At 44.0% G+C, this 26,244-nt stretch overlaps 1 protein-coding gene across 3 annotated transcripts in view; it reads right to left on the bottom strand.

Annotated features, from left to right (window-relative positions):
- The window catches only part of IL6ST (interleukin 6 cytokine family signal transducer), a 564,825-nt gene that overhangs the window by 236,754 nt on the left and 301,827 nt on the right, over nucleotides 1-26,244 (bottom strand). For 2 of the 3 annotated variants that reach the window (XM_078675107.1, XM_078675106.1), the window contains 2 exons: nucleotides 14,533-14,607; nucleotides 5,407-5,570 (listed from right to left, as the gene is read on the bottom strand). In XM_078675107.1, the coding sequence (XP_078531233.1) occupies nucleotides 5,407-5,570; nucleotides 14,533-14,607 (239 nt within the window). The remainder of the gene's footprint in view (nucleotides 1-5,406; nucleotides 5,571-14,532; nucleotides 14,608-26,244) is intronic. The other variant, XM_078675108.1, reaches the window with a different exon arrangement.

Below are 26,244 nucleotides of genomic sequence, written 5' to 3' on the forward strand. Positions count from 1 at the left end.
GACCCAAAATTCGCGGGAGGGACAAACAACCGCTTCAGCCACACCACCTGGCCCCCTTAGACGGACGACCAGTGCGTCCACTTCACCTTCAGCACCACCAATGCACCCAAGCCCACAACACACCCACCACAAAGGAACTGGAGCAAGGTCACAGAGGAACACCTCAACACCACCCTCCTCCACGACCCCCCCACACCACTACCGACACCAACTCCGCAGCCTTAGAATTTCACCACTGGATCTCCCACTGTGCTGACAAGCTTGCACCCCTCCCCGGCAAACAATGAACTCTGAAGGGCACCTGATTCACCACAGAACTACAAGAAGCAAGGCGCTCCTGCAGACACCTAGAGAAAACTTGGCAAAACCAGAATACCACGGAAGCACGGAACAACTACAGATGTGCCCTGAAGGAATACCACCAGCGCATAATAGACACCAAACGGACGTTCATAGGAGACAAGATCCAGACCAACACGACCAACTCCAAGGAACTGTTCAACGTCATGCAACAGTTCACATAACCCCCCAGCAAAGCCACGGATATCACACCTTCCCAAGAACTCTGCGATGAGCTCAGCGCCTACATCCACCTGAAGATCAAGGTCCCTTACGACGACTTCAGCGAACAAGTGCCACCCTCCCAACTCTGCCGATAAGCTATCCATCAGGACCTCAAACCCCGCCACCGTCCAAAACATCACCACAACCATGAAGAAAACCCACTCAGGAGACCCTACGGACCCCTGTTCACCGCATATATACCAAAGGGCCGCTGCCGCCATCTGACCTGAACTCGGATGGACTGTAAACACCTCCTTCTTGTCCGGCATCTTTCCAGATGACTGGAAGCGGGGGGAGGTTAAACTCCTCCTCAAGAAACTGACGGCAGACACAACAGACCTGAAAAACTACCTGCCAATCTCTCTCCTCCCCTTCTCGGCCAAAGTCACAGAGAGACACGTAAATGCCCAACTGACCGCCTTCATCAAAGAGAACTCCATCCTGGATGCCTCCCAGTCTGGATACCGCCACAACCACAGTACCGAGACTGCCCTCCTCGCCACCACTGATGACAGCTGCACACTACTCGACCAGGCACACACTGCAGCCCCCATCCTTCTGGACCTCTCCGCAGCCTCGAAACCATTTCAGACTGCACGCTCGCAGCCAGACTTCACTACGCAGGGATACAAGGAGCCGCCTTCAAATGGATCCAATCCTTTCTCTTCGGCCGAAACTAATGTTAATGCATCCCCAGGTTTACTTGTCGTGGTAAATCTGGGAATGTGCCAGAATATGGGTGGATGCATGGGAACACCCAAACTCCACCCATGAAACACCTTTTTGGCACTGACTAATGCGATCTATATTAATACGATCGGTATGGATTTTTCAACATACCTATCATTACACACATGACTGTGGAGACTTGAATATGATGGTAATCTCACATTATCACTGTGGGGACTTAAACGTCACTGTAATATATTTGTCAGGACTTGTACATGACTACAATCATGCACTATCTCTGTGTGCTATCCCTGTGCATCCCATTAATCACAAGCTATCTCCGTGGGGACCTGGGCATGTCTGTAATCACACACATTCTCTTTGGCAACCGTGGTAATACTATAGTCACACAACATCTCTGTGGGGACCAAGACATCTCTATAATCACACACTATCTCTGTGGGGACCTGGGCATGTCTATACTCACACACTATCTCTGTGGGGACCTGGACATGTGTATAATCACACACTATCTCTGTGGGGACCTAAACATCTCTAATCACACACTATCTCTGTGGGGACCTGGGCATGTCTATAATCACACACTATCTCTGTGGGGACCTGGGCATGTCTATAATCACACACTATCTCTACGGGGACCTGGGCATGTCTATAATCACACACTATCTCTGTGGAGACCTGGGCCTGTCTATAATCACACACTATATCTGTGGGGACCTGGGCATGTCTATAATCACACACTATCTCTGTGGGGACCTAGGCATGTCTATAATCGCACGCTATCTCTGTGGGGACCTGGGCATGTCTATAATCACACACTATCTCTGTGGGGACCTAGGCATGTCTATAATCACACACTATCTCTGTGGGGACCTGGGCATGTCTATAATCACACACTATATCTGTGGGGACCTGGGTATGTCTATAATCACACACTATCTCTGTGGGGACCTGGGCATGTCTATAATCACACACATTCTATTTGGTGACCGTGGTAATACTATAGTCACACACCATCTCTGTGGGGACTTGAACATTCATTTAATTACACACAAGCTCTGTTTTGGCTTGAACATCACCAGTTTTGCATTCTCTGTATGGGGCTTTTTGAATACTGAAAAGTAGTAAAGTTAGACTTTGGTCTAAGTTTACATTGTTGAAACTGAAAAGTACAAAAGTAAGATTTTTTTTGTCTAAGTTTACCATTGTGAAACGGGCCCTATTTTAATGAGGACTTAAACACAATCACCTTCATGCACTATCTCTGTGTGGACTTAAACATCGCTATAATAACACACTATCTTTGTGGGGACTTACACAAGACCGTAATAACACACTATCTTTGTGGGGACTTGAACATCACTATAATAACACACCATCTCTGTGGGGACTGGAACATCTCTATGATAACACACTATCTCTGTGGGGACTTGAGCATTTCTATAATTACACACAACCTCTGTGTGGACTTGAACATCATTAGCTTCACACCGTTTATAATGGGATTCAAGCTTTGAATGTACACACTATTTCAGTATCTCTGTGGGAAGTTAAACATCAATTTTGGTAAAAATGTAAGCAGCGACTCAAGCTCTGGATTCCACTTGACCATATTCCTTTGTTCCATATGTTAATTTCTTTATGTGTTAGTTCCCTTATCTCCTAAGATTTTAAGCACTAATAAATAGGTTAAATGCAGCTTAAAGTTTCTTTCGTTAAGCATGATATGGTATTTTCTGGCGCATTAAGATAATCTGCCTTTAATGTATACCCCTATTATATATGCAGCAATTCATATATGAATATATTATAATGTTGTTTGTGTATATTGTTGCTAAAATAAGCATTTAGCCATGTGCCTTCGACTGTATTCAATCACAAATAGTGTTATGGACTAGGTCCCCACAAGGATGGTAGCACGTGTTCAAGTCCCCACAAGGATGGTGCTGTGCGCACGATTAAATAACAATATATTTGCAAATTTGAAGCAGGATCCTGTATCATGAATTTTTTCTTAACATTTTTCTGTTAGTTGTGTGTTTTAAAAACATTGGGAAAGGTAAGTCCCCATAAGGCAGGTATTCACACATAGTCCCCACAAGGATGGTAACACGTGTATGTGTGTGTGCCTGTGTATGTGTATGTGTATGTGTGTGCATGCGTAGTGTGGCTAGGTGTGTGTATGTGTTAGTCACTTGCCGGGAATGTGCAACAGGAGATGTGCACGGCGCAGGGCGTGCGCGCCCACGAGGTGAAATCGCCGAGGGCTTGCGCGTGCACATCCCCTGTCTCACATTCCCGGCAAGCCGGCAGCAATAGGTCTTTCGCTGGACAGCGAGACCTAAAAAGGGAGTCTACTCAACAGAGCTCTCCAGGCCCTCAATACCTCCAACAATCTCTTCTTCGCAGGGCAAACTGGTCTCTGCAGGCAGGCAATGGCACTCCAGGGCAGGTGGTCTTGGATTCTCCTGAGTGATGTCCCCTCACCCAGCATGGAGACTAGCAGGCCCTGGCACCCAGAGTCCTGGTCAGAGAAAAAAGTCTTGCAGAACTTTCCCTCCTCACACAGCCCAGTTGACAAATGTTGGTGTCGCAAGCGCTTCTTCTTGTAGTCCATTTCCAGATACCAGATTTGATTTAGAGTCTGAGTCTTTGACGTTTATGTTGGCGGTCTGCGTCTTTTTGAAGCGCCCACTCCCATGCCCTCTCTTTCTGTTGAAAGCAGTCTGTCACAGCAGATGCGGCTCCAAATCGGATGGCCTTACAACACAGGATATGTGAGTGACTACAGTTCACAGCTGGATGTCAGTCGCAGTGATGTGTATCAAAAGGTTAGACCAGGGCCTCAGCATTACTCTTTGTGATTCTCTTATCAGTTCCATATCCTTCTGAGATGTGCCTAGACCCTTTCTTTTTGAGCCCTCTCTCTGAATCAAAGAGCACCCTTTGAAGTGTATGGTTGGGTTGGGAGAGGATGCCTGGCTCTCTTTTCTCCAGTGTGTCATATCCAGCTTAAAGGAAAGCAGCAATACACAAATATTTATGGGGATTCCTCTACCTGAACCCAGTCTGCTGTGGATTGTGCCATTCACATGCACACATTCGCACAGTACATGCACTTAATATACACACACAGTGCACAGCACTGTATCCTTCATGTATGGTAACACTCGCAGGCAAACATATATCCAGCACATACATTTACCATGCAAGCACTGCACAGCACTATACCCTTCATGTATTGTACCACTCTGGCACACCAACGTCCAGCACATGCACTTACTATGCACACACTGCACAGAACTACATCCTACGTGTATTGTATCACTCACTGGCACACACATCCAGCGCAGGTACACCAGTTGTACGCTGTGTAGCACTCCACATCAGCCCAATGAAGGCCAAGGGGTGAGTTAAGCATTCAGCAGTAGAACCGTCTGTAAGTGAGCCGGTAGATCTCACTTGAGTGACACAAGTTAAAGTTTACCTGCTCACTTCTACTGATCACTATACAGTATGCTGCCACCAACGTGCCGCGCTGCTAAGCTCCTGGTGAAGACAGTAGCCTTCCACCACTTAGAGGGTAGCGCTCTGGGTACCCTTTCCAGTCTAACAAGATCTCAATCCGTGAGACAGGCCTATGCCATGGTACACATGCATTATCTGTGTTTCCCTACAACAACAAAAATCAACACTAGGGATCCAGACATCAGTACAGTTGGAGCACTCAGGGGAGGGGTGAACGTCCATTACCATGTGAAGGTCTTTTCTGCCCCAATATAAACAATATATAGGCCCCCTTCTGACAGAGAACATAATGGGACTGTTTGTGCAGAAACACGACGTAATAAGTGTGTATGTGAATTAGTTCAATGAACTCCTACGTATAAGCTCTGCATGCCTCCTGTAGTAAAAATATAAACAAAGTGTTGCCAAACTCATTATTTTTATAACACAGAGAAGATATACAGTTTTGTGACTAGTGTGAGCATAATTAAAATTATACTATTTCAATAAAAAAAAATCCCAAGTACATTAATGGGGATTTTATTGCGTCCTACTGATTGTATATGAAAATCCAGTGAAGAAACAAAAGAAGTGTCTACTGTATTAAAGACTTATAATACCTTTTAATGGAATCAGTTACGTTACCTATAGTTATAGGGTCCAGTATCAAGTGATCAGAATCCACCTTCCCAAGGGCATTCTCAACTTCCACCCACATTTCTGTGTTGACATAGAACTGAAGTTTTTCATTTGGGATTGTACAAGTGTTATTTGTAGCAGCTTTGCATTCATAATCTCCTCCCTTCGCCCTAAAAACAGGAAAAGCAATGCACAGAATGTTAGCAAATTAACATTTTGCAAATTAATAAAGAACTTTTTCAGAAAAATCAAGGTTACTTACCTGTTTTTTTTTTTACAGAAATTACATACTGTGCATAATTCTGCTATCCAAATGGTGGTGCATGGAACATCATTGAATTTTTTTTTTACTCCAAATGAAAAAGAATGAGTCTCGAGAATAGTTGTGCTTCGAATAGCTCACTATGACCAGAAACACACAATTCCAACACCAAAGAAACCATAAACTGGTATGCACATATGTTCTTTCAAAGAATATTCTACTTTAAAACAATTAAAGAAAAAAAAGAAAATGGGACTTAATACGGCTGACAATGATGTGCAAAACGCTGCGAACCAGAAAATTAACGAGAGGGGCAACAATACACTTTAACAGGAAGTGGTGTCCCCTCTTGAATTAAACAGAAACCAGACATTGCCAATGAAATCAACTGCTTCACTCAAGGGAATACCAAGACAGATGGAAGTCGTACAGTCTACTTATTCAATGGGGAAAGATTTAAAGGGGAAGACTAATGCGAGCTGCAGAGAATAACCTTGATGCACAAGTTACTACTTGTGTAACGATATAACTGCAAGATACATTAGTTAGTGATAGATTCCTTACCTTAGAATATTCCCCAGGTGCTTAGCAGTACCCCTGCGCGTCGGTAGGTGGCGTCGTGTGGCTCCGCGTCCATCACTGGCGTAGTGAATGCCAAGATGACGTCACGAAGACTACTTAGGCGCCACCCATGCGCGCTGACGTCAGTTCTGGACACGACTTTCCGCGCCGAAACGCAGAGCCATGCAAGATACTGACCATTGGTGCATAAAACTAGGGCCATAAAAGGGGATGACCTTAACCCTAGCAACCGGTTCGCAGAACGCGGAGGATGGATGGGGCGGTAAGGAATCTATTACTAACTAATGTCTCTTACAGATATATTGTTACACAAGTAGTAACTTGTGCATTTGAAAGAGACACGTTAGTGATAGATTCCTTACCTTAGAATAGATACCCCAGCAATACCAACTCCGGTGGTGGGTCTGCAAACAAGATTACACCAGAAAGTCACGGAGCACCGAACTGCCAAAGAAGCTGTCTCTCCGGATAGGACTGTCAAGGCAGTAGTGTTTTGTAAACATGTGCGGCGAGGCCCACGTAGCTGCCTGACGAATGTCCTGCAAGGGAACGCCACATCCCAAGGCAGTAGTGGCTGTAGTTGTCCTGGTCGAATGGGCACGCAGCCCCACAGGAGGCTCCTTCTTGGCCAAGGAGTAACATACTTTGATGCACAGAATGACTCACCGGGAAATGGTCCATTTGTGCACAGCCTGACCTTTTTTTGGCGTCCAGGTAGCCAACAAAAAGCTGAACATCCACCCGTAACTGCTGTGTATGCTGCAGATAGAATGCGAGTGCACGTTTTGGGTCCAGGAGGTGGAGCCTCTCCTCTTCCCTGGAAGGATGCGGAGGCGGAAAGTGATGTTCTGCCCGATGTGGAAGGGCGTGACAACCTTTGGCAGAAACGAAGTACGGGTCCTTAAAACCACCTTGTCAGGATGAACAGAAAGGAAAGGAGGTTTGGAAGAAAGGGCCTGGAGCTCACTCACTCTTCTGGCAGAGGTGATAGCAACCAGGAAAGCTGTCTTAAGAGTGAGAAGGCGCAAAGGACAGTTATGAAGGGGCTCGAAGGGAGCGCACATCAGAAAAGTCGAGACAAGATTCAAGTCCCACTGAGGCATTATGAAGGGCACGGGTGGAAACGTATGCGAAATGCCTTTAAGAAAATAGTGAACAACTGGGGACTTAAAAAGAGAAGGCTGATCTGGAAGCCGCAGAAAGGCAGACACGGCTGAAATATAACCTTTGATAGTGCCCAGAGCAGAGCCCTGCTGGGCCAAGAAGGGAAGGAACAGAAGAACCTCAGAAAGAGGGGCAAGAAGGGGATCCACAGCCTTCGCTGCGAACCATGCCACAAATCAGTTCCACCTGCAGGCGTATACCGTTTTGGTGGAGGGACGCCTGGCTGCCAAAATGACATCACAGACTTCGGGCAGGGGGTCCCTGAAGAACCCCTGAAGGCCCCAACATTTTTTTTGTTTTAAAAAAACAAATTGCGGGTGCGCGCACGCTAAAAAAATCACAAAAAAAGGTAAATAACAACTATGACTGCTATTTGTTGGTTGAAGTTGTAGACTATACTGTTTAACTTTAAGCAAATCATAAAAAGTCGTTGTGCCACTGCATATTACTGGGTACAGTCAATCCATTATAATATACAAAGGCAGTTTGTGAAAAATAAATATATATGAAATAAAAAAATTGATACAATAATGAGCATGTTAAAAACTTTTGAAATTCACTGAAAAAACCATATGTTTCAGAGCAGATATAGTTAGAAATTAGCGTTTAAAAAACCTTACAAATTCACTGAAAGAACCATAGGTTTCAGGCCTTATATAGTTAGGAATTAGCATTTAAAAAACCTTTGAAATTCAATCAAAAAACTAAGTTTTAGGGGTGTTATAGTTAGCTGGGCATTTCACTCATAGAAAACCATTGAAATTGCTTCTATATAGTTAGTTGCACTAACTATATTTCGCGCACCCACAATCCACTGCTGATGATGTCACATATTACATCATTCATGACATGGCCAGTGACATCACTGATGACATCTCAAATGACATCACTGATGACATCATCCACGTGACAATCACATACACCTTTTCATACACTAGTAAAATCTTTCATCACTCTTTGTAAAATACAGAGTATCATATTTGAATCCATTGACACAGCAATACAAGTATCTAAAAACCCACTAAGAGATTCCTAGATGTATACACACATCTAATCACTTACCTGTAGATTCACTCATACATGCTGTCAATGAACAATAGAATACTATCAAAAATACTTATACACCTATATCGACCTTACACACCAGCACAGAACCTATTCACATATGAAGTTATGCTACTCACTTATGTAAACAATGAATCATACTTACATACTTACTTAGCTACACAGTTATACAAACACCACTTCATCTATTTATTTAGATAGTAAGTCATACTTAGTATGTTATAAAATCATTATTACAAGTATACAGTTATCAATATAGTCACTCACACAATCATTGAGTCTTATGTATACCTATTTATATACAACAACTGAAACATACACTGCCTTTTATTTTTCTAGTTTGTTGGACATGTATCATTGAGAAATATATTTGCTCATCACCACACCCATAAAGATATTCACTCACCCAAACAACTGTTAGAATATGTAGTTTTAACGTCATATATCTACTGAATAAACTATTTACACATTTTTGGGCAGTCACACACCCCCCACCGAACCACACACACATTCACTCTCCCATACAAATACTCAGTTAACTAATCAATAACTAATATAGACTTTCACATAGCTAGTACCCAACTGGAGAAACAGTTTATACAACAACTGACAGTGATACAGATATTCACACAGTTTAGTCACTATCCAGTATATTTAGTGAGACGCTATAAATTGTTAAAGTAAACAGTCAATTACACTGCTACTAAATCCTCCATCCAAATTTTAGTTTATATATCCACTCATTCTTCAATGCAAATTGCTATATATATAATGCATATTTAAATAACGAAGCAAACCACATTCACTGGATGATGTCATCAATGATGTCATCAGTGATGTCATTTGAGATGTCATCAGTGATGTCACTGACCATATCATGAATGATGTAATATGTGACATCATCAGCAGTGGATTGCGGGTGCGCGAAATATAGTTAGTACAACTAACTATATAGAAGCAATTTCAATGGTTTTCTATGAGTGAAATGCCCAGCTAACTATAACACCCCTAAAACTTATAGTTTTCTGATTGAATTTCAAAGGTTTTTTAAATGCTAATTCCTAACTATATAAGGCCTGAAACCTATGTTTTTTTGATTGAATTTCAAAGGTTTTTTAAATGCTAATTCCTAACTATATAAGGCCTGAAACCTATGTTTTTTTTAGTGAATATATATATATTTTTTAAAGGAATGCGCTACCTGAAGCTGCCGGCCGCTTGCCACGTTGTGCCTTGGTGTTCTTCTTGGTCCCAGCAGACACTGGGACACCATCAGAGACTCCCTGTGCTATCTCCCCGCTGCTCTCAAGAGCAGCGCCGGGATTGGCCTGAGCAGGCTGGATTGACACTCCGCTCAGACACATAGAGTCTGTGCTGTTTCTCCAATCCAGCTATTTAATACAGCTGGGTTAGAGAAACGTAAGTGTGCAAGTGTGTTTGGCCGGCCTGAGACGGCTGGCCAAACACACATGCACGCTCAGAAGTGCAAAAAAAACATTCTCCTCCCTCCTCCCTCCTCCCATGGCCCCAGCCCCGCCCCTCTCGACACACGCTGGCTGAGCCAGCTGCTAAAAAATAAAATGATGATCGAATATCTTTTTATTTTTCAGCTGATAGCTCCAAGCCATGGGGTGGCGCTCCTCCCCCATTGCGGAGGAGACGCCTCTGGCCTTGACCCGAAGATGCATCAAATAAAATCTAACCAAACAGACTGGTCGACAAACTCCCAAGAGTATTAATAACCGGGACTAAGCCCTGGTTTTAGTTTTTTCCTAAGACACATTCTTTCTGCCTCATGACTGGAGAGGATGCATGTTGAAGAGTTGCAGTCAGGCGGTACCTAGCCACTAATGACTACATTACATTTACGAGGGGCTCTTGCAATTGCAATCTCTGCCGGTATACGTTTGAATACATCATCAAAGCTGCACGATGGGTAAAGTACCCTTTCATGAATATTGAAGTGGAAAATTAGATGAAATGTTATTTTAGAGAACAATCAATGCTGCATGGGATGGTTTACAACAAAGGTATCTGCCGCATCTGAAGGGTGGTAAAATCCTTCATTATGCAACAGCGCCTGGTCTTATCATAGAGAACAGTTCACTCATTTTTAAGGAACTCCTTGTTTACTACGTTTGTAAACCTTTGCGATCTTCTCTTGGCTTCTTCACACCAGTTTGCATTAAGAGGGTGAAGATCAGAAGCACTGTGTTCGCACAAGGCAAGCGCAGAGTTGATCCACGACCGCTCACCTCATGGAAACCAACAAGATGTGAAAGTCCTTGTATTTTATCTGCACTTTCAAGGTCAAGGACCGAAATAAAGTTATCAAATTAAATGAAAGTCCTTGTAACATGAAGCTTCGCTGAAGATCCCACAGTGCCCGCTGCAAAGAGGGCATGGAGATCAAACTCCGTTTATTTGTAATATATTACTAAAATATATCATGGTACTTACATCACATTGTTGATATAGATCCTGCAATCAATGCACTCACTGGGATCCACTACATAAAGAGCTGTTTACTTCCCCAGCAGAAATGTCAATAGAAACATTGACGTCGCCCTCAGGATATTACACACTGCTCCATTTCAGTGTATTTGTAGGTCAAGAAAACCTGGAAAGCAGAACATAAACCAGGCCCACTAGAAAGCACATGTAGAAAGCTGAGGTAGAGGCCATGCATCAAGCAAGTCAAGAGCTGAAACGAAGCACGATTAAACGCAAACAGCTGGAAGGAGGATGTAATCTGCGCAGTACTCCATGGTTTATTACACATATTCGCTTTTTTCCTACCACATTAAATACACACATGGTTTATTAAGTTTATCATTAAAAAAATCTTGAGTCTTAACTCCAATATTCGAAGAACATTTTAGGTTACATTTTCACTCCTATACACGTATAGACTGCTGTCTTGCAACGCACTAGACAATATCCTCCCTGAATGCCATTTTTTCTCCAAGTTATCCTCTAGCAGTGTAGTTATCCACTTTTAAAAAGCCCTGTACTAAATAAACAAGCATTTGCAATGCAATAGGTCTCGCATTTATGCGAGTTTGAGCTATTGACATTGCAAATAACAATGACTTTTATTTTTGTTTCGTTTTAAAAACATAAATAAAATACATTGTCATTTACATTGCCATAAGCTTAAACTTGTGTAGCTGCAAGACCTATTGCATTGCAAATGCTTGTTATTCAAGCAGTGCGCTAGAATTGAGTGCAGGATACAGATTCCAACAAGAGCTTGTCAAAAGTTATTTGCTTCAAAAGGGCACAGACAGAAGAAAGAGGAGGTTTAAGGGGGCAGATTAAAGAACCTATCCAGTGAACGATGTCACAATACATTTCAAAACCCTATAACTGACGTCAATAATCAAAGCAACCTTCCAGAATGCCTGCAATTGCAGTTTTTAGAGATACGGGCTGGGTACCGAGAACTGTTTTCTCTCCGACTCCTAGATGACCCATTTAAGGGAGTACAGCATGCATAAATCTCATTCCAGCCATATTTTGATGGTGCCACCTTTACTCTAGCCTACTCTTTAGGGAGATAAAATACCAGACTCCAGCCGTACTTCCATTTCAGAATAGCACCACTACATCTTGACAGAATTAGGGCCATTAAGAGTGCATAGGGTTTTACAGTGAGGATGTGGGGGAAGACCCAGGAGGGAAGAAGCGTAGCCAAATCATTAATTGGTTCTGTCACAGGTTCAGGACTCAGCACTTAAAACTTGTGAGGTGCTCAGGACCTTCAATGTTGTAAGAACTCCGTGTCTGAAAGGGAAGTCGCAATAAGGTGTTGTGATCCCGGATGGATCCAGCAAACCAGACTGTTTGGGGGAACATATCGCCTGATGTGATCATAGCCTCAATATAAACTCAGTACCGAAATACTACTATTTTTGGGGATTTTACCATTCTACCATCCCCATATCCACTGTGAATACTCACTGTAGCAAAGATATCAGTTCCCCCGTAACACGGAAAAGAGCGACCTCCTCTCAGTATTTCTCATTACCGCCCTCACTCACTATGGCTAAGCCAGAGAGCAGTGCCGAGGTGCGGCTAGAAGCCTTGAGCTTGGCGCGGCTGAGGTACAGTTTGCGTCAGGACAGCACCTGCAGCGAGTGCTCGTTGAGGCTCATCAACTCCACGTAACTCCTGCTGATCCACTCCGGGTACGAAAGCAGCTCCTCCTCCCAAATGTAGTGGCCGGGGACATTGTGCTGTGTACCCGCCCCTAAAAAGGCTCATTTCCACAGAAGGTCCATATATAAATACATTAAGGATTGAACTGCATTCTGATTTTCCACTATTGTTAAATACATCTTATTATTTTAGGCCAGTGCCCGATCCTTCCATGAACGACACCACAGGGCACACATAAGTTAACCAGCAAAACCAGCTCCGACAGCGAAACCGATACCTTCCATGGGGCGGGACTTCCGTCTTTGGAAGCCCGGCACGCGCCCACAGAGAGAAGCAGTGCTGGTGACGCGGGGCTCCCATGCCCGAGGGAGAGCCCCGCGGAGGCTGCAAGACTTTAGAATGACGGTAAGTGGGGCTTGGGGGGGTGGGGGGGGGCTTGTATGTATGCGGCGGCTTGGGGGGGGCCTTGTATGTATGCGGCGGCGGGGGGGGGGGGGGCTCTTCTATGTATGCGGCGGCGGCGGGCGCTTCGATGTATGCGGCGGCGGGGGGCTCTGTATGTGTGTGTGTGTAGGTGCGCTCCTGTGTGTGTGCGGCGGGGGGGCGGTGAGTGGGGGGAAGTAGGGGGGTGCGCGCGTGTGTGTGCCTTCCTGCCTGCGTGTGCATGTGTGTGTTCAGGGAATCTGTGGCAGGGGACATGCACGGCGCCGTACTGGGCGTGCGCGCCCACGAGGTCAAATCTCTGCCAGAAAAAGCTCGTGACAGTCTGCTGTCCACATTCCCCCAAAATTAACTACATAAGTTGTCTCGCACTAGACAGCAAAAGCTTCGCTTTTGCTTTTGTCTAGGCGAGACCTAAAAACGTGTGCAATATTAATTTATCCCTTGACATGAAGGCACTCTAGAAGACAAGGACTTCCTCGACATTTAAAAAATACACCTAAAAATTAAAGAAAACACTGCACAGGTATTTCCTTCAACCAGCCCATGAGGCGCAACCTATACAGTACAAACGGCTACCCTTTTCTTCTGTAATACGCACAAAACAAAACTTAAGTAAAAATATGAAAAACAGGCAGGTGTTTTCCTGCGATTCCTTTCTCCCTTCTTGCCACCATGATAAGGTTCGAGAGGGAGTCACGTAGCTTTTTTATGCATCTAATCTTTGTGATATTTTGTTTCGGCTTTTGCAAAAAATGTGTTTTGTTCGCTCGGATTTCTTTTACCTCTAACTACATTAGTTATCTTTTACTTTTTTTGCAAGGATGTTGCCTCTTCATGATGCAGCCCATAAACATCACATCACAGTCACCTTGCTTGTGTGTGGTGTTCCCCATTTTGACCTCCTCTTTGTGATACCTCTGGATTAACGTTTCTTTTTATTCTAGCTTCTAACTTTGCATTTCTTGATGAAAATGAAGAGTAATGTTAAATGTACATTCTTCAAACTTTTTGTTTAGCTATTCAATGACTGTTTGCATGCATTATTTACAGCCTCTATTTTCTGAATATGCTTGGCTGATAGATTTCGCCTCTTTTTTTCGAGTTATGATGCTTTGTTCCCATTGTGCTTTTACTGTAATTTAATTATAAAAGGATTGAAAATTTATAAGATTGGTATCGTTCAACCCATAGACCATGACTAAAATCCAAAATAAATTAACTTAAGAAAGAAAATTAAAGAGGAAGCATGCATATGCCAGGATTTCCTTAAAAATCTTCAGGATACTACTTTTCTTGGAGTCTCCCAGGGTAAAAGAGGTAATTAGCTTTGGAATGTGATGACATGATTCTCGTAGCTAATTTCCTTTAACGTTAAAATGTATTTCCTTAGACTTCTGAGGATAAATCAAAGTTGGGGAACAAAGTGTTGCATGCGTTATCGGAGAGTTCCTTACCTGGATATTCTATTACCCGGAGCCTTAGTACGCACCAATCGGGAATCCAAGGTAGTCCACGATGCCCCAGTCACCCTAATGGCAGGCAAAGACAACATTATCTCTAGGGGCCATTGCTAAACCAACCTAAATGCTCCCATTAGGCAGCTGAATAGCATGCTCACAAGATAAATAAATGGGCTGCAGTATTTTGTTTAAAACGACGCTCTCTGTGCAAAATCTGATCATGGGAAAACTGTAAATTGAAAAAATTTAAGGAAAAGAGGCTTGGCCTTATAGAGATGTTAATCAATACACCATAATTCAGAATAACGTGTCTACTATAAGCCATTTTTTTTTTACATCATATCTTTAAAAAGCAAAATATATTCAAATTTGTCAACGTTTTGCTTTGACAATATTTCTGGTCTCGGCTCCTGCTGAAGTAGATGAAAATCACAATTTGACTTATTAGACCAGGAAGACATTTAGCAGAGGTACAACTACACAGAGGGAAAGCAGAGAAATTGAGCATGCATCTAAAATGATCTGAGCATACAGAAAGCATAGGACACAAAGTTAAAGTTGCCTCATAGCCGGTCATGTATTGCAATGTATTGCAACTTATATAGCGCACGTATCACCCGAAGGCATCAAGGCGCTTGCTTAGGGAACCCGTCCTGGTATTCCCCTGTGAGATACCCCGGCAGGGTATCCACAAGGTGAAAGCCAGGCATCCCGCCGCGAGGGGCCGTAGTGGAGATTAAGCAAGCTATTGCCCAGAGTCGCAGAGTGTGACCCCGTGAGTCGACCAGGCACCGGAGCGAGAATTGTCGAGTCCGTGTCATTTTTAAGCCCGAGACCCGCCGAGGCGGGGAATCGAACCCTGGTCCACGGCCGATCTCAGCTTCCGGGTCTGCCGCCTCTAACCACTGAGCCACGCTTCTCCACTTGCAATGTTCTGTAGCAAACAATACTTTAAGCTAGACATTTTAATGCACTGTCCGGATTAATTCAATACTACATAGGATTGCATTAGTCTGGCACTCGATCTCACTTACAACATCAAACATTGCTCTCTCGCTAGCCAGACAGAAAGGATGCAACAATACAGAATATTAGGTATCGCATGAAAATGTTTAATTTAACTATTTGCCAAAGAGGATATTTTTCCTGCCACTTATGTGTCCACATCACATGGCCATGTTACAACTGTCAATAATGCAATATTAAGATGGTGTTGGAGGCAAAAGCACCCCAAGAACCCAATTTACGTCATCATTAACTGAATGCACACTTTTACGGCTGATGCTGATGGTTAAGAGTTCGCTCACATGTTGTTGAAAATAATTGTGTCAAATTATGAAAGATATAAGAAAAGGGCCCCTCTTATTAGAGACTGTAGTAAAAAGGCAATGGGTCAATACTGTAATGTTACTAAGGGTAAGAGGGTACATGAACTTAGGTTGCAATATTTGTGAATTGGTGTCTAGTAACAGAGCTTGCACACCGACCAGAAAGACCCTATACAACAGGTTCCAACCTTCACAATGTCTTTGAAAGGAGGTCCAGTTCTTACTAACAGAAAGCAGCATTTGCAAAACTTGCAGATATGAGAACCAGACAAAATAGCATTCAAAATACAGTTAAGAAAAGATCATGCTTTTCTACTAAAATTATTTGGCTAAGAAGGTACTGTTGCCCAATATATATGATGAATTTATCACGTACAGCCTCCTTCTCTGCTTCAATAATTCCCTTTTTATTAGACTTTCGAATGAAGTATACTAAATCGTCCACCACTTCTGAACTGGTTCCTTTCAGCCAAGCCAATAAACTCCTTCAAGTGTTAAAAATTAACATGATAGTGGCTCCATCTACAACATCATTATTACCGAGCAAGATTGTTTCCAAACCATCGACACCATCAACTTGGAATGGTCCAATAATTTTCTAATCTGCTTCTTCATGCCCTTCCAAACTACTGGAAGTAGGGCTCAAAACAAATGATATTATACAGAGGGCTTAAACTAGAGACATCTAGAAAGAGGCAATCTGAGCTTATCAATTTCTTTCTTCTTAACCAGTCACCAGCCTCCTACCACACGAGTCTCCCCTTTGAAAAATACAATTCTTCAATCAAAGCCATAATAAATGATCTCAACCCTCTGGCCAGGAAGTCCCTTAACACCACAAACAACTCCACATAATTTACATCTAGCTTCAGTCACAAAAAAAAATGTTTAGAAGAGCGCAAAGACTAGAGAATTACCAAAACTCCTCTATTGTTTAACCAGCCCCAACCTAAAAGAAGATCGATATTCTTACAGCAAAACCAACATGGATTAACTCTCAATGTAACCTAAGAACAGAACTAATGAACTGTTTGAAATTATCAAATCTGAAACTAATAACAACCTGAAGCTTTCAGAGGATAAACTTTTTTTATGGCCCAACTCTATATTCACATCCCATTAGTTTACCATGCTTTTCCTTTTCACAGACATTTGTAGTTTCCCTTATTTAAGCTAACCCTTTATTACTTTAGAATAATAAGCCTTTATTCACAAAAAGCCATAGTTACAAGTACAAATAAATAAGTACAGGTCTCCAATAGACTATGTTCAAAGAACTTTACATAAAGGCCGTGTGGCCAACCACAACTCAAAAGCAGTGGCGGTGCGTCAATTGGGGGCATTGGGGCGTTGCCCCCCTAGCCATGCACGACCGCACTGGCAATGAAGAATGACTTTTAGAAAATAAATGTGAGTGATTTATAGAAATTTAATCTGAGCCGAGCGCACTGCGCGCTACCTGTCCCGGGAAAAGCCCGACCGAATCGGGCATCTATAACGAAGTGGGCGGTGGGGGGCGGGGGTGCGGCAGAGTGATAGGCAGGCAGCGCACACAGACAGGCAGCGGGGTGCTGGCTGCGCATGCTAAATCCCGGAGTAGTACATTTTTTGACTGGCTCGCGCATGCGTATAAGTGTAGACCGTCCCTCCCCCCTCCCCCCTAGCACTCAGATACATAGACTGGGACCCAGGACCCGGTCACATCTAGGGCAGATAGGAGCCTGCTCGAAGCCAATCCTGGTGCAGTGGCGCTGTTCACGCTGTGCCAGGATTGGCTGCTGCAGCAGGATGGTGCCGTGCGTGGGTGTTGGCTGCTCGCACCGTAATGGCCAATCACATATGGCTATATCCAGCCATGTAGTCGGTGATTGGCCATTTCCCTACGTTCTTGGACAGTCGGGACGTCACAGCACGTGGCACACCAGTGCTGCCAGTGCCACCGTCAACAACAAGAGACTGAGTAAGTGTGAAGCTGAAAGTAGAACTTCTGGAAGTATAGTGAAGTCGAGGTCCGAGCCGAGGATGAGTTATAGTGTGTGAGAGAGTAGAGAGAGTCAGTCTTAAGGTAGAACATTGTTCTTAACACCCCTCATGAATCTGATCCCAACAAGGCACGGCAGACTCGACATCATTCTGAGGTGGGAAAACTGCGCAGCATGAATTGCCCGGCAGTGACTATCATCTGTTATTTATAGCACTTAGAAACAGCAGAAGCGCAATTAGCACTATATAAATGTTTTCTCTTAGGTTATTCAGTAAGCATTATATAACACTGCAAGAGTTCAGTTTGCGTTACATGTTCGAAGTTTGAGTCTATTTGTAAAACTATCATAATTTTACTGATGGTGCCGTTGAGACAACGTAATATTGTATGTAAACAATAATGGATGATGTTATAAAGATGGTATGTTATAAAGATGGCTTTGGCGGAATTTACGGTGAACATACTACTTTAATTGGTGCATTTTCTATCATTTGTTGATTTGTGTTCTGTGTACTATTAACCTCCCATCAACGCTAATTTATAATCTCAAATGTTTTCCTACGAATTCATCTATATTACTTTTAAAAACTACACTTTCAGTGTCTTAGTTATAGCTACAATGTAAGTCTAAAACTCGCTGGCAATCCCTAGTTATGGTAAGCTGACCACAACATAATTCATGCACTGGGCGCTGCTCATGAACTCACTGACACAGCATTGATGACATCTCAATGACATCGTGCTTGGGTTGGAAGCCACAGTCTGGGTTTTAGCCATCTTTGGACTCTCAAATGGACATCACTGACCTGACGTTCGTTAATGGATTGAGATAAAAATGCTGGCTCTCGACTAGGCGCTTTGCCAAGCCTACATACCCACGGTGCTCACAGTGCACAGCTGTTAGCTAGAACCAGTGTCACGCGCACTGTGACTGGTGGTTCTAGCTAACAGCTGTGCACTGTGAGCACCGTGGGTATGTAGGCTTGGCAAAGCGCCTAGTCGAGAGCCAGCATTTTGATCTTCTCCGACCTCGTTGTGACCAGTGTGTGAGTCGTGTTGTATGTGCAGCCTAGGACCGCCTGCTTGGACCTGCTTTAAGTTTACTGGACTGACGTGCGAGTTACCGCGTAAATGTTGACCAATCCGACACTGCTGTTATACTACTGCAGCATTGGCATTGCGCGTCACCCCCCTTCAAAGTGAATTATTTGCACACCCACTGTGAATGTGTTGAACGTCACGTCAGCATTGCAATTTCCTATGCTCTGAGTCTGTCTGTGCTGTCTCGCACACACTCACCCTCATTGATGCGAGCGTCATCCTAATTGGTCGACTCGTAACTTTATTATCATCTTGCATTTGCAATGTAAGTAACCGTACTTATGTATTTTTATTTATTACTTGTATTTCATATCAGGATGCCGAGCTCAGAGGCTATTATATTGTACACAGTGACACAGCTAAGACTGCCTCCGCGCGGAGCAAGCCGTATTTCCTGTTTTGGGCCATCTGACCTTTGGCTGTGTGGGCTGGATAGAGCAGGGCTCCTCCGACCTGACGACCTGACGGCTCCTCTCTTACGGCAGACCCAATATATTCTGGGCGATTTATTATTTTTCAGGTTATTGCCTTTGAAAAGTATCCAGAGCTCGGACAGCCCCTGAAAGGCTGATCGGGCTGGGAAAGCGCCATTTCCAACATGGCTGTGACAGTGGGACATTTTGGGGCCAGTGCTTGCAGTGATTATTGTAAAGGGCACATGGGGGCGGAGGATGGATTAGTGCTGCACTAAGGCCAAGAAATAACCTGTTCTGTAAACTGCCACTGCTTCCTCAACAATACCTGTTTTCGCCACTTTTTCATTTACATCCAATATTGACACTAGTCCTCCTAACTGTACAGTAAATACGAAGTTTTGTAGTGGTGAAAAGTCAACTCATGTCAGTAGACCATCATGTGTGTCGGGGACTCCTCACCTCAGGCTGTGATTATAATCCTGCGCCAGGGTTGCCTCGGGAAGGGTTTGTAACATTCCCAAGCCAGTGCTCCCGCAGGACATTTTTTATAATACTCCCATGCCAGGCCTCCATCGGGACACCTTAAAAACATTCCCACGCCAAGGCACCCTCGAGAGGGGTTTGCAATATTCCCATGCCTGGGCCGCCGAGGATATGTTTATAATATTCCCATGCCAGAGCTCCCTCAAGAAGGGTTTATAACATTCCCATGCCAGGGCTCCCTCGGTATACATTCATAATCTTCCTGTGCGCAGACAGGCTGACGTGGTGCATCTGTTGGGTTTCATGACTTCCATGTATGTGACTCGCTGCTTCCTTTGTAAAGCTCTCTAACGCTTTCGTGCAGTGCAGGCGCTTTATAAAATTGCATCAATAATAGACAACATGTACAATAAAAGCACGCCATTCGTATCGCCACGGGAGAAAGCTGCTACTCATCCCTAACTTGCTCTTTGATCCCCTGCCCGGCCCTTGCCACTCCTGGGCTGTCGTTTTATTAGACACATGGTGACCTCAGGCTAGCACCTGGAAGCTTGGAGAACTTGTTTGCACACTCACTGTGTGATAATAGCTCCTGCTCCTCACCCTGTGAATGGACCTTTTATCCTGTGGTACACGTAAGGTCTGAAGGTGCGGAGGGAGAAGGCACCAAGGATATTGTTAATGTTTTTCCTAGAGAGAGATCAGAGTTTTTCTAATAGAAGTTTTGACTCATGGAAAGGTAGCACAGAAGGTTAATGTGCCTGCTGCAAAGAACATGTACCTGATGAAGTCTGTTATGAAGCTCTGTGGTTATACAGAATAAGCAGCTACCTATGTTATATGACAGCTCTTTAATAATGTAATACCTGCACTTTCACAATTGCTTTATTAACCTTCCTGCTTTCTCAAATTTGCTTGAAAATGCACAATTTTTCCACTATTTTTTCAAAATTTTGAAAAAATTATGAAAAAAGCCCCCTCCCTAGGGGGTTCGGGCTCGCACGCTACACTCGCTCGCTCGCTACAGTGCAGTTTGATTATCAGTGTCCGCCCCACCACTTTCAAATGTCACCAGCCGCCTATGCTCAAAAGTACCACTGAACTGGGGAGCTCTCACTCTTCAGCTCCAAGATCCTTTGGAATGCGGCTTCCAGGATCAAATTAAACTGAGCAACCAACTGACTTGGCGAACATGGAAAACAGTTTTGTTTGGATGCAAGGGAGTGAGGTTTCAAACTATCCCCCAGGGGCCATCTGGACTAGAATGGAGTACTGTGGTTCTGAAAAATCTGGATTCATATTCTAGTACTGGACTCGAGAATAAAAACTTCGTCGGAATAGGACGAATTTGGTATCAAAAGACCGAGAATGACGAGTACATCAAGTACATGTATTTTCGGCGTATTCGAGTGACAATTTCACCTCGAAATCGTCATTTACATTCTAAACCCTTTGCTACATGTTGCCCTTTACATAGGCCTCAATCCAGTTGAATTTGATTCCACAAGGACACATACTCCTTAATCGACTTCTCCCTGACCCCAGTACAAGTTAGAACCATTGCCCCAGGCCGAACTCGTTAGGTCAGTTCCCTCCCAGTGGCCGAGCAAGATAGCATCTAGGCCCAACCAGCCATAAAACCATTTCAGCGCGCACACCTGCCATATCTCGCTCACATCTTTCTCCACTCCTTTTCCTCACTTGCTTTATGATGGGGAGGTGACCGTTTTTATTAGGGGTCCAGCGATATCTGATGAAATGTTGGGCCTTGCCGGATGATTTGTTATGAGCAGCACGACGTGAAATATGTACATGTCATCATGACTCTGCTTTTCTTTTGTAATCAGTAACCATAAATGAAATACCACGAATCCAAGGAATGTTTTGCCCAAGGCTGAATATTATGTATAAGAAGAGAAGCCTAACTTCGTGAAAGTGTGCAGTCTCCTGAATATACTCGAATTGTACTTCGAGGACCCTGTCACCTTGGTTGCAGCCAATAAACTAATCTTTGACTTCACCTGGAAGACTCCGAGTTTCTGTAGGTCTGACTCAGGAGAACCCGAGGTCTCTGGGTGTTGATCCCCTGGCACCGCTGGGTTACCGGTTCTGTGCCGGTTCTTAAAAACCCAGTACCTCAGTTGGCGCCCAGCGTTTGGGGCGATTCCAGTGGTACCAATCAGCCTGAAGATCGTGAGGAGCTTTGTGTGAAAATTCCGGAGGAGGGCCCACCACCTCATCGACCCCTGCATGTCGACGTGGTCCGAAGGTCTTTGCTACGAGGTTCCCCGCTTCCCGACGGCTACAAGGACTGCTGCCCTGGCTATCGCCCTGATGTTGGACCCTTGACATTTTCGGTAGAGCGAAACGCTGAGACGAGTCTTCTGGTGAAGCCATCGATATTTTCAGTTAAGTATAAGTGGAGCGTCTCCCAGTCCTTAGTTGGACTTACTTTGTGGTATCTTAGAGATACAAAAGGTTTTTATTGGTTCTTGCAAGCACCATTTCACGAGAAATATCGTAATCGATAAATCCTTTGAAGTTTTGGAACTAGACTAGAGAGCGAGGATGCCTAGTCTTAGACTCGGGAATTGGTTTTGTCTTGGTAGTAATAATAGGGACTACCGATTGGAGGACTCATGTCCGGTTCCTCCAGTTGGAACTCCGACTTACGAACTATACGTTAAACATGGGGTAGGCCCCATCGTTTACAACGAGGTATGGATTAAATACACTAGGAAAGATGGTGTTTTAAAATGGCCCCAATATGGTAGCTTCGATTCTGAAATCTTAGACAACCTTGAAGTTAAACTCTTCAAAAAGAAAGCCCGGCCGGCGATGTTTGACTCTTTCCGCTTATGGCGCAAAGAAGCCAAACAAAAAGAAATTAAACTAGCTAAGAAAAATAAGAGAGAAGGGGGACTTTCAGTAATGCAAGCTGCCGTGCAGTTTAAAGATAATGAAGAAGAGCAGATAAATGAGCAGTTGCACAGGCAACGTAAAATGGCAATAGATAAGTGTTATCCAGTTTTGCCGTCTCTTCAGCAAGGGACAGCAAAAGAGCGTGAAAAAGACCAATTAATGTCGCAATTATTAACTTCACCACCCCCCTATGCGCAGAATGCCACAGCACCCCCGCAACCTTTAGTTGCACAAGCTGCGCCTCCGGCTCTTCCACAGCACCCACCAGCTGCTCTTCAGCTGGCTCCTACTTCTTCGGTGCAGCCTCCTCCAGGCCCACCGACCACTTCTGTTTCACCTGTGTTTTCTACGATTTTGCCTACAGTGCTTTCTACATCTCCTAATGCCCCCCTCTAGTACCACATCTATTATTCCTGATACCTCTTCTGCCATCTCTACCCCCGCCTTATCTCACCCCGTTTTTCCATCTGTTTGTCCTTCAGTTTCACCTTCCCTTCGGCAGAAAATGGCCAGCACTGTTACTAACCTTCTTTTACCTCTTTTCGGGTCGCCTGCTACGACCCCTAACATAGGAAGAAGACAGTTGCGAAGTCAACTGCCTGATTATCAAGAGAGAGATTCCCTGAATAGTTTAGCTCGGAAATGGGTCCTGGACACTGCAAAATATGATGTACAGTCTGTCATGGAAGTCTTCCACCAATGGGAAGCAGCGACACAGATATGTGTTCGAACAGATGTGTGTCTTTCTTGGCGAAGATTTAGAAGACAATGATCAAGAATGCATCCCACAAGAGATGTGTCGTGTACGATTTAAATTTGGAGAGGGTATGATTGTAGGTCCCGATGTGGAAAAAGCAGTTGAAATGCTATTTTCATATCGAAGTAAGGGAAGCAGTTCTGGGTCACCACCGGAATCCAGTGCATCTAGTAGGAAAAAGGCACGACAATACCCTATGAGCGAAGTTCCCCCACAGTGGAGAGAGGGTGACGCGACAGCTGTCCCACCTGTCCTGCCACACTTTCACCGCGTATGGGTACATGTCCCATGGAAGCGAGCTGAAGTTTTAGCACTCAAACAAACACTACCAGATCCGCGTAAAAATCCTGCAGGGTATTATAAAGAATTGTCGCAAACTGCTGGGTCATGTATAATGAATTTGGCCGATATCGATATGTTATTCGGGAACGTTGTTCCACAGCCGTTATGGGGAAACATTCGTCATGTAGATCATGACCAGGAATTAGGTGACACATGGGCTAATATTACTACTGCAGACGCGCGCCAAGTTGGTGGTGCCAAGCCTGAGCCTCTGATAGCGGAACTACCTGGTAGAATAGTAGAGTACATGAAAACGATAATGCCTGCAATACGCGTAAATTGGGATAAGTTATCTGCATGCAAGCAAAAGAAAGAAGAAACTGTGTCAGATTTCTTCACCAGATTTGAAGAAACATTCATTGACCATAGCGGTCAAGATATGACCACAGAAGGTGGTCAGAGACTGTTTGTCGATAAATTTGTGCACAATCTGCTTCCAGATTTGTGTAGGAAATTAAAAGATTCGGAAAGTTCTTGGGCAGTCTCATCTTCAGCCCAGATATTAGCTACCGCACAGTACTACGAGAATAGAGACAAAGATGAGAAAGAAAGTAGAGAAGAAAACTAGAGAACTCAAAACGAAGGTTTTGCTACAGCAAGCCTATCCGCCACGAGGTGGTGGTAATAAAAATAATAATGGTCCGAATCACTGCCAGAACACTTTTCAGCAGCCCCAGAGAAACTTGCAAAGATTCGATTACAATCAAAACCGCGTAGGTCCCAACCAGTGTTTATACTGCAAACAAGAGGGTCATTACAAATATGACTGTCCTGCCCTACCACAACGTGCAAATGGAATTTCTGGCGTAAGAGGTCGTGGTAGTCAGCAAGCGCCTAGAGGTAGAGGGCGTGGAAACGCCCCTCAGGACGCACGTCCCCTTCCACCACAAAACTCTATGAACAGGTTTGACCAGCAAAATAACGTATCTGACAGGACAGCTCAATACTACGTTGATGAGTATTACACAGAAAATGAGCAGTGGGAGAATAATGATTGCTAGGACAGCCTTAGACAAGGAGAGGGAGTTGTTTCAGTTCCAGTAGATCAGAGTGGACCTTACGTTGAGGTGATTACATCGGGTGTGTCAGAACCTTTTCTGTTGGATACTGGTGCTACAAAGAGTTCTATTATGCACTCCAAACTCCCTGGCGCACCTTTGTCTGGCGAAATGAACGTTTCCGTAGGTTTTTCTGGCGCCCCGGTTAGAAATCCGATTTCTGACCCTTTATCTCTTTCTGTTGGTCCTTGCGAATTCGAAGCACCCCTTATTTTGACAACAGGTTGTGGTGAAAATTTGCTAGGATTAGATTTGCTAAAAAGATTATATGCGACTTTGTACTGTTCTCCCTCAGGAGTACAACTTACTTTAGGTAAGAAAGTGGTTTCTCCCATGTATTTGTCGAGAAATGCACTTCCAGCAGAATTGGCACTTCTACAAGATATTCTTTGGGCTACTGGTCCGAATGATGTAGGTCTTTTAGAAATTCCACCGTATGTTGTAACATTGAAGCCGAATGTCAAAATGCCACGAATTCCCCAATACAGGATATCCAATGAGGGCGAAAAAGCTTTGCTAGCGATTGTTTACGAGTTGATTGAAAAAGACGTAATTGAAGAAACACGAGGCAATGTTTGCAATAGTCCTGTTCTGCCTGTTTTAAAACGAACTGACCCTTCTCAGCCACCTGTGTATAGATTCGTGATTGATCTTAGGGAAGTAAATAAGATAGTGGTGCCACAATTCCCAGTTGTCCCCGACATTACAACATTATTGACTATGATTCCAGCATCTGCATCCTGGTTTTCGGTGATTGACCTGAAGAATGCTTTCTTCAGTATCCCAATTGCTGAGGAAAGCAGGGATATTTTTTCCTTTAGTTTAGGAGGTCGCAGTTTCCGCTTTAAACGCGCTCCTCAAGGCTACTGTGAAAGCCCCTCAATATATAGTCAAGCTCTGAAATGTCAGCTTGACACAATGGTTTTGCCCAAAGGTGCCACTCTCGTACAGTACGTGGACGATTTGCTCATAGCTGCGGATACTGAGAAAATATGTAAAATGGCCACGTTGACATTACTGCGTCATCTATGTGATCTGCATCACAAGGTGTCACTTTCCAAGCTTCAATATTGCCGACAAGAAGTGACCTACTTAGGTCATCTCTTATCGAAGGAGGGAAGGAAACTGACCCCAGAAAGAATTCAGGCAATAGCAAAATTGAATGTGCCAAGAACACAGAGAGAAGTACGTGCTTTCTTGGGCATCACATCGTACTGTAGACAGTGGATTCCAAATTTTTCGTTATTAGCCAAACCCTTATTGGCACTAACGTGTACAAATACACCCAATCCCATTCCTTGGTCTGATGAATGTC

This window comes from Lissotriton helveticus, chromosome 2_1 (genome assembly GCF_964261635.1).
Source record: "Lissotriton helveticus chromosome 2_1, aLisHel1.1, whole genome shotgun sequence".
Lineage (NCBI taxonomy): Eukaryota > Metazoa > Chordata > Amphibia > Caudata > Salamandridae > Lissotriton > Lissotriton helveticus.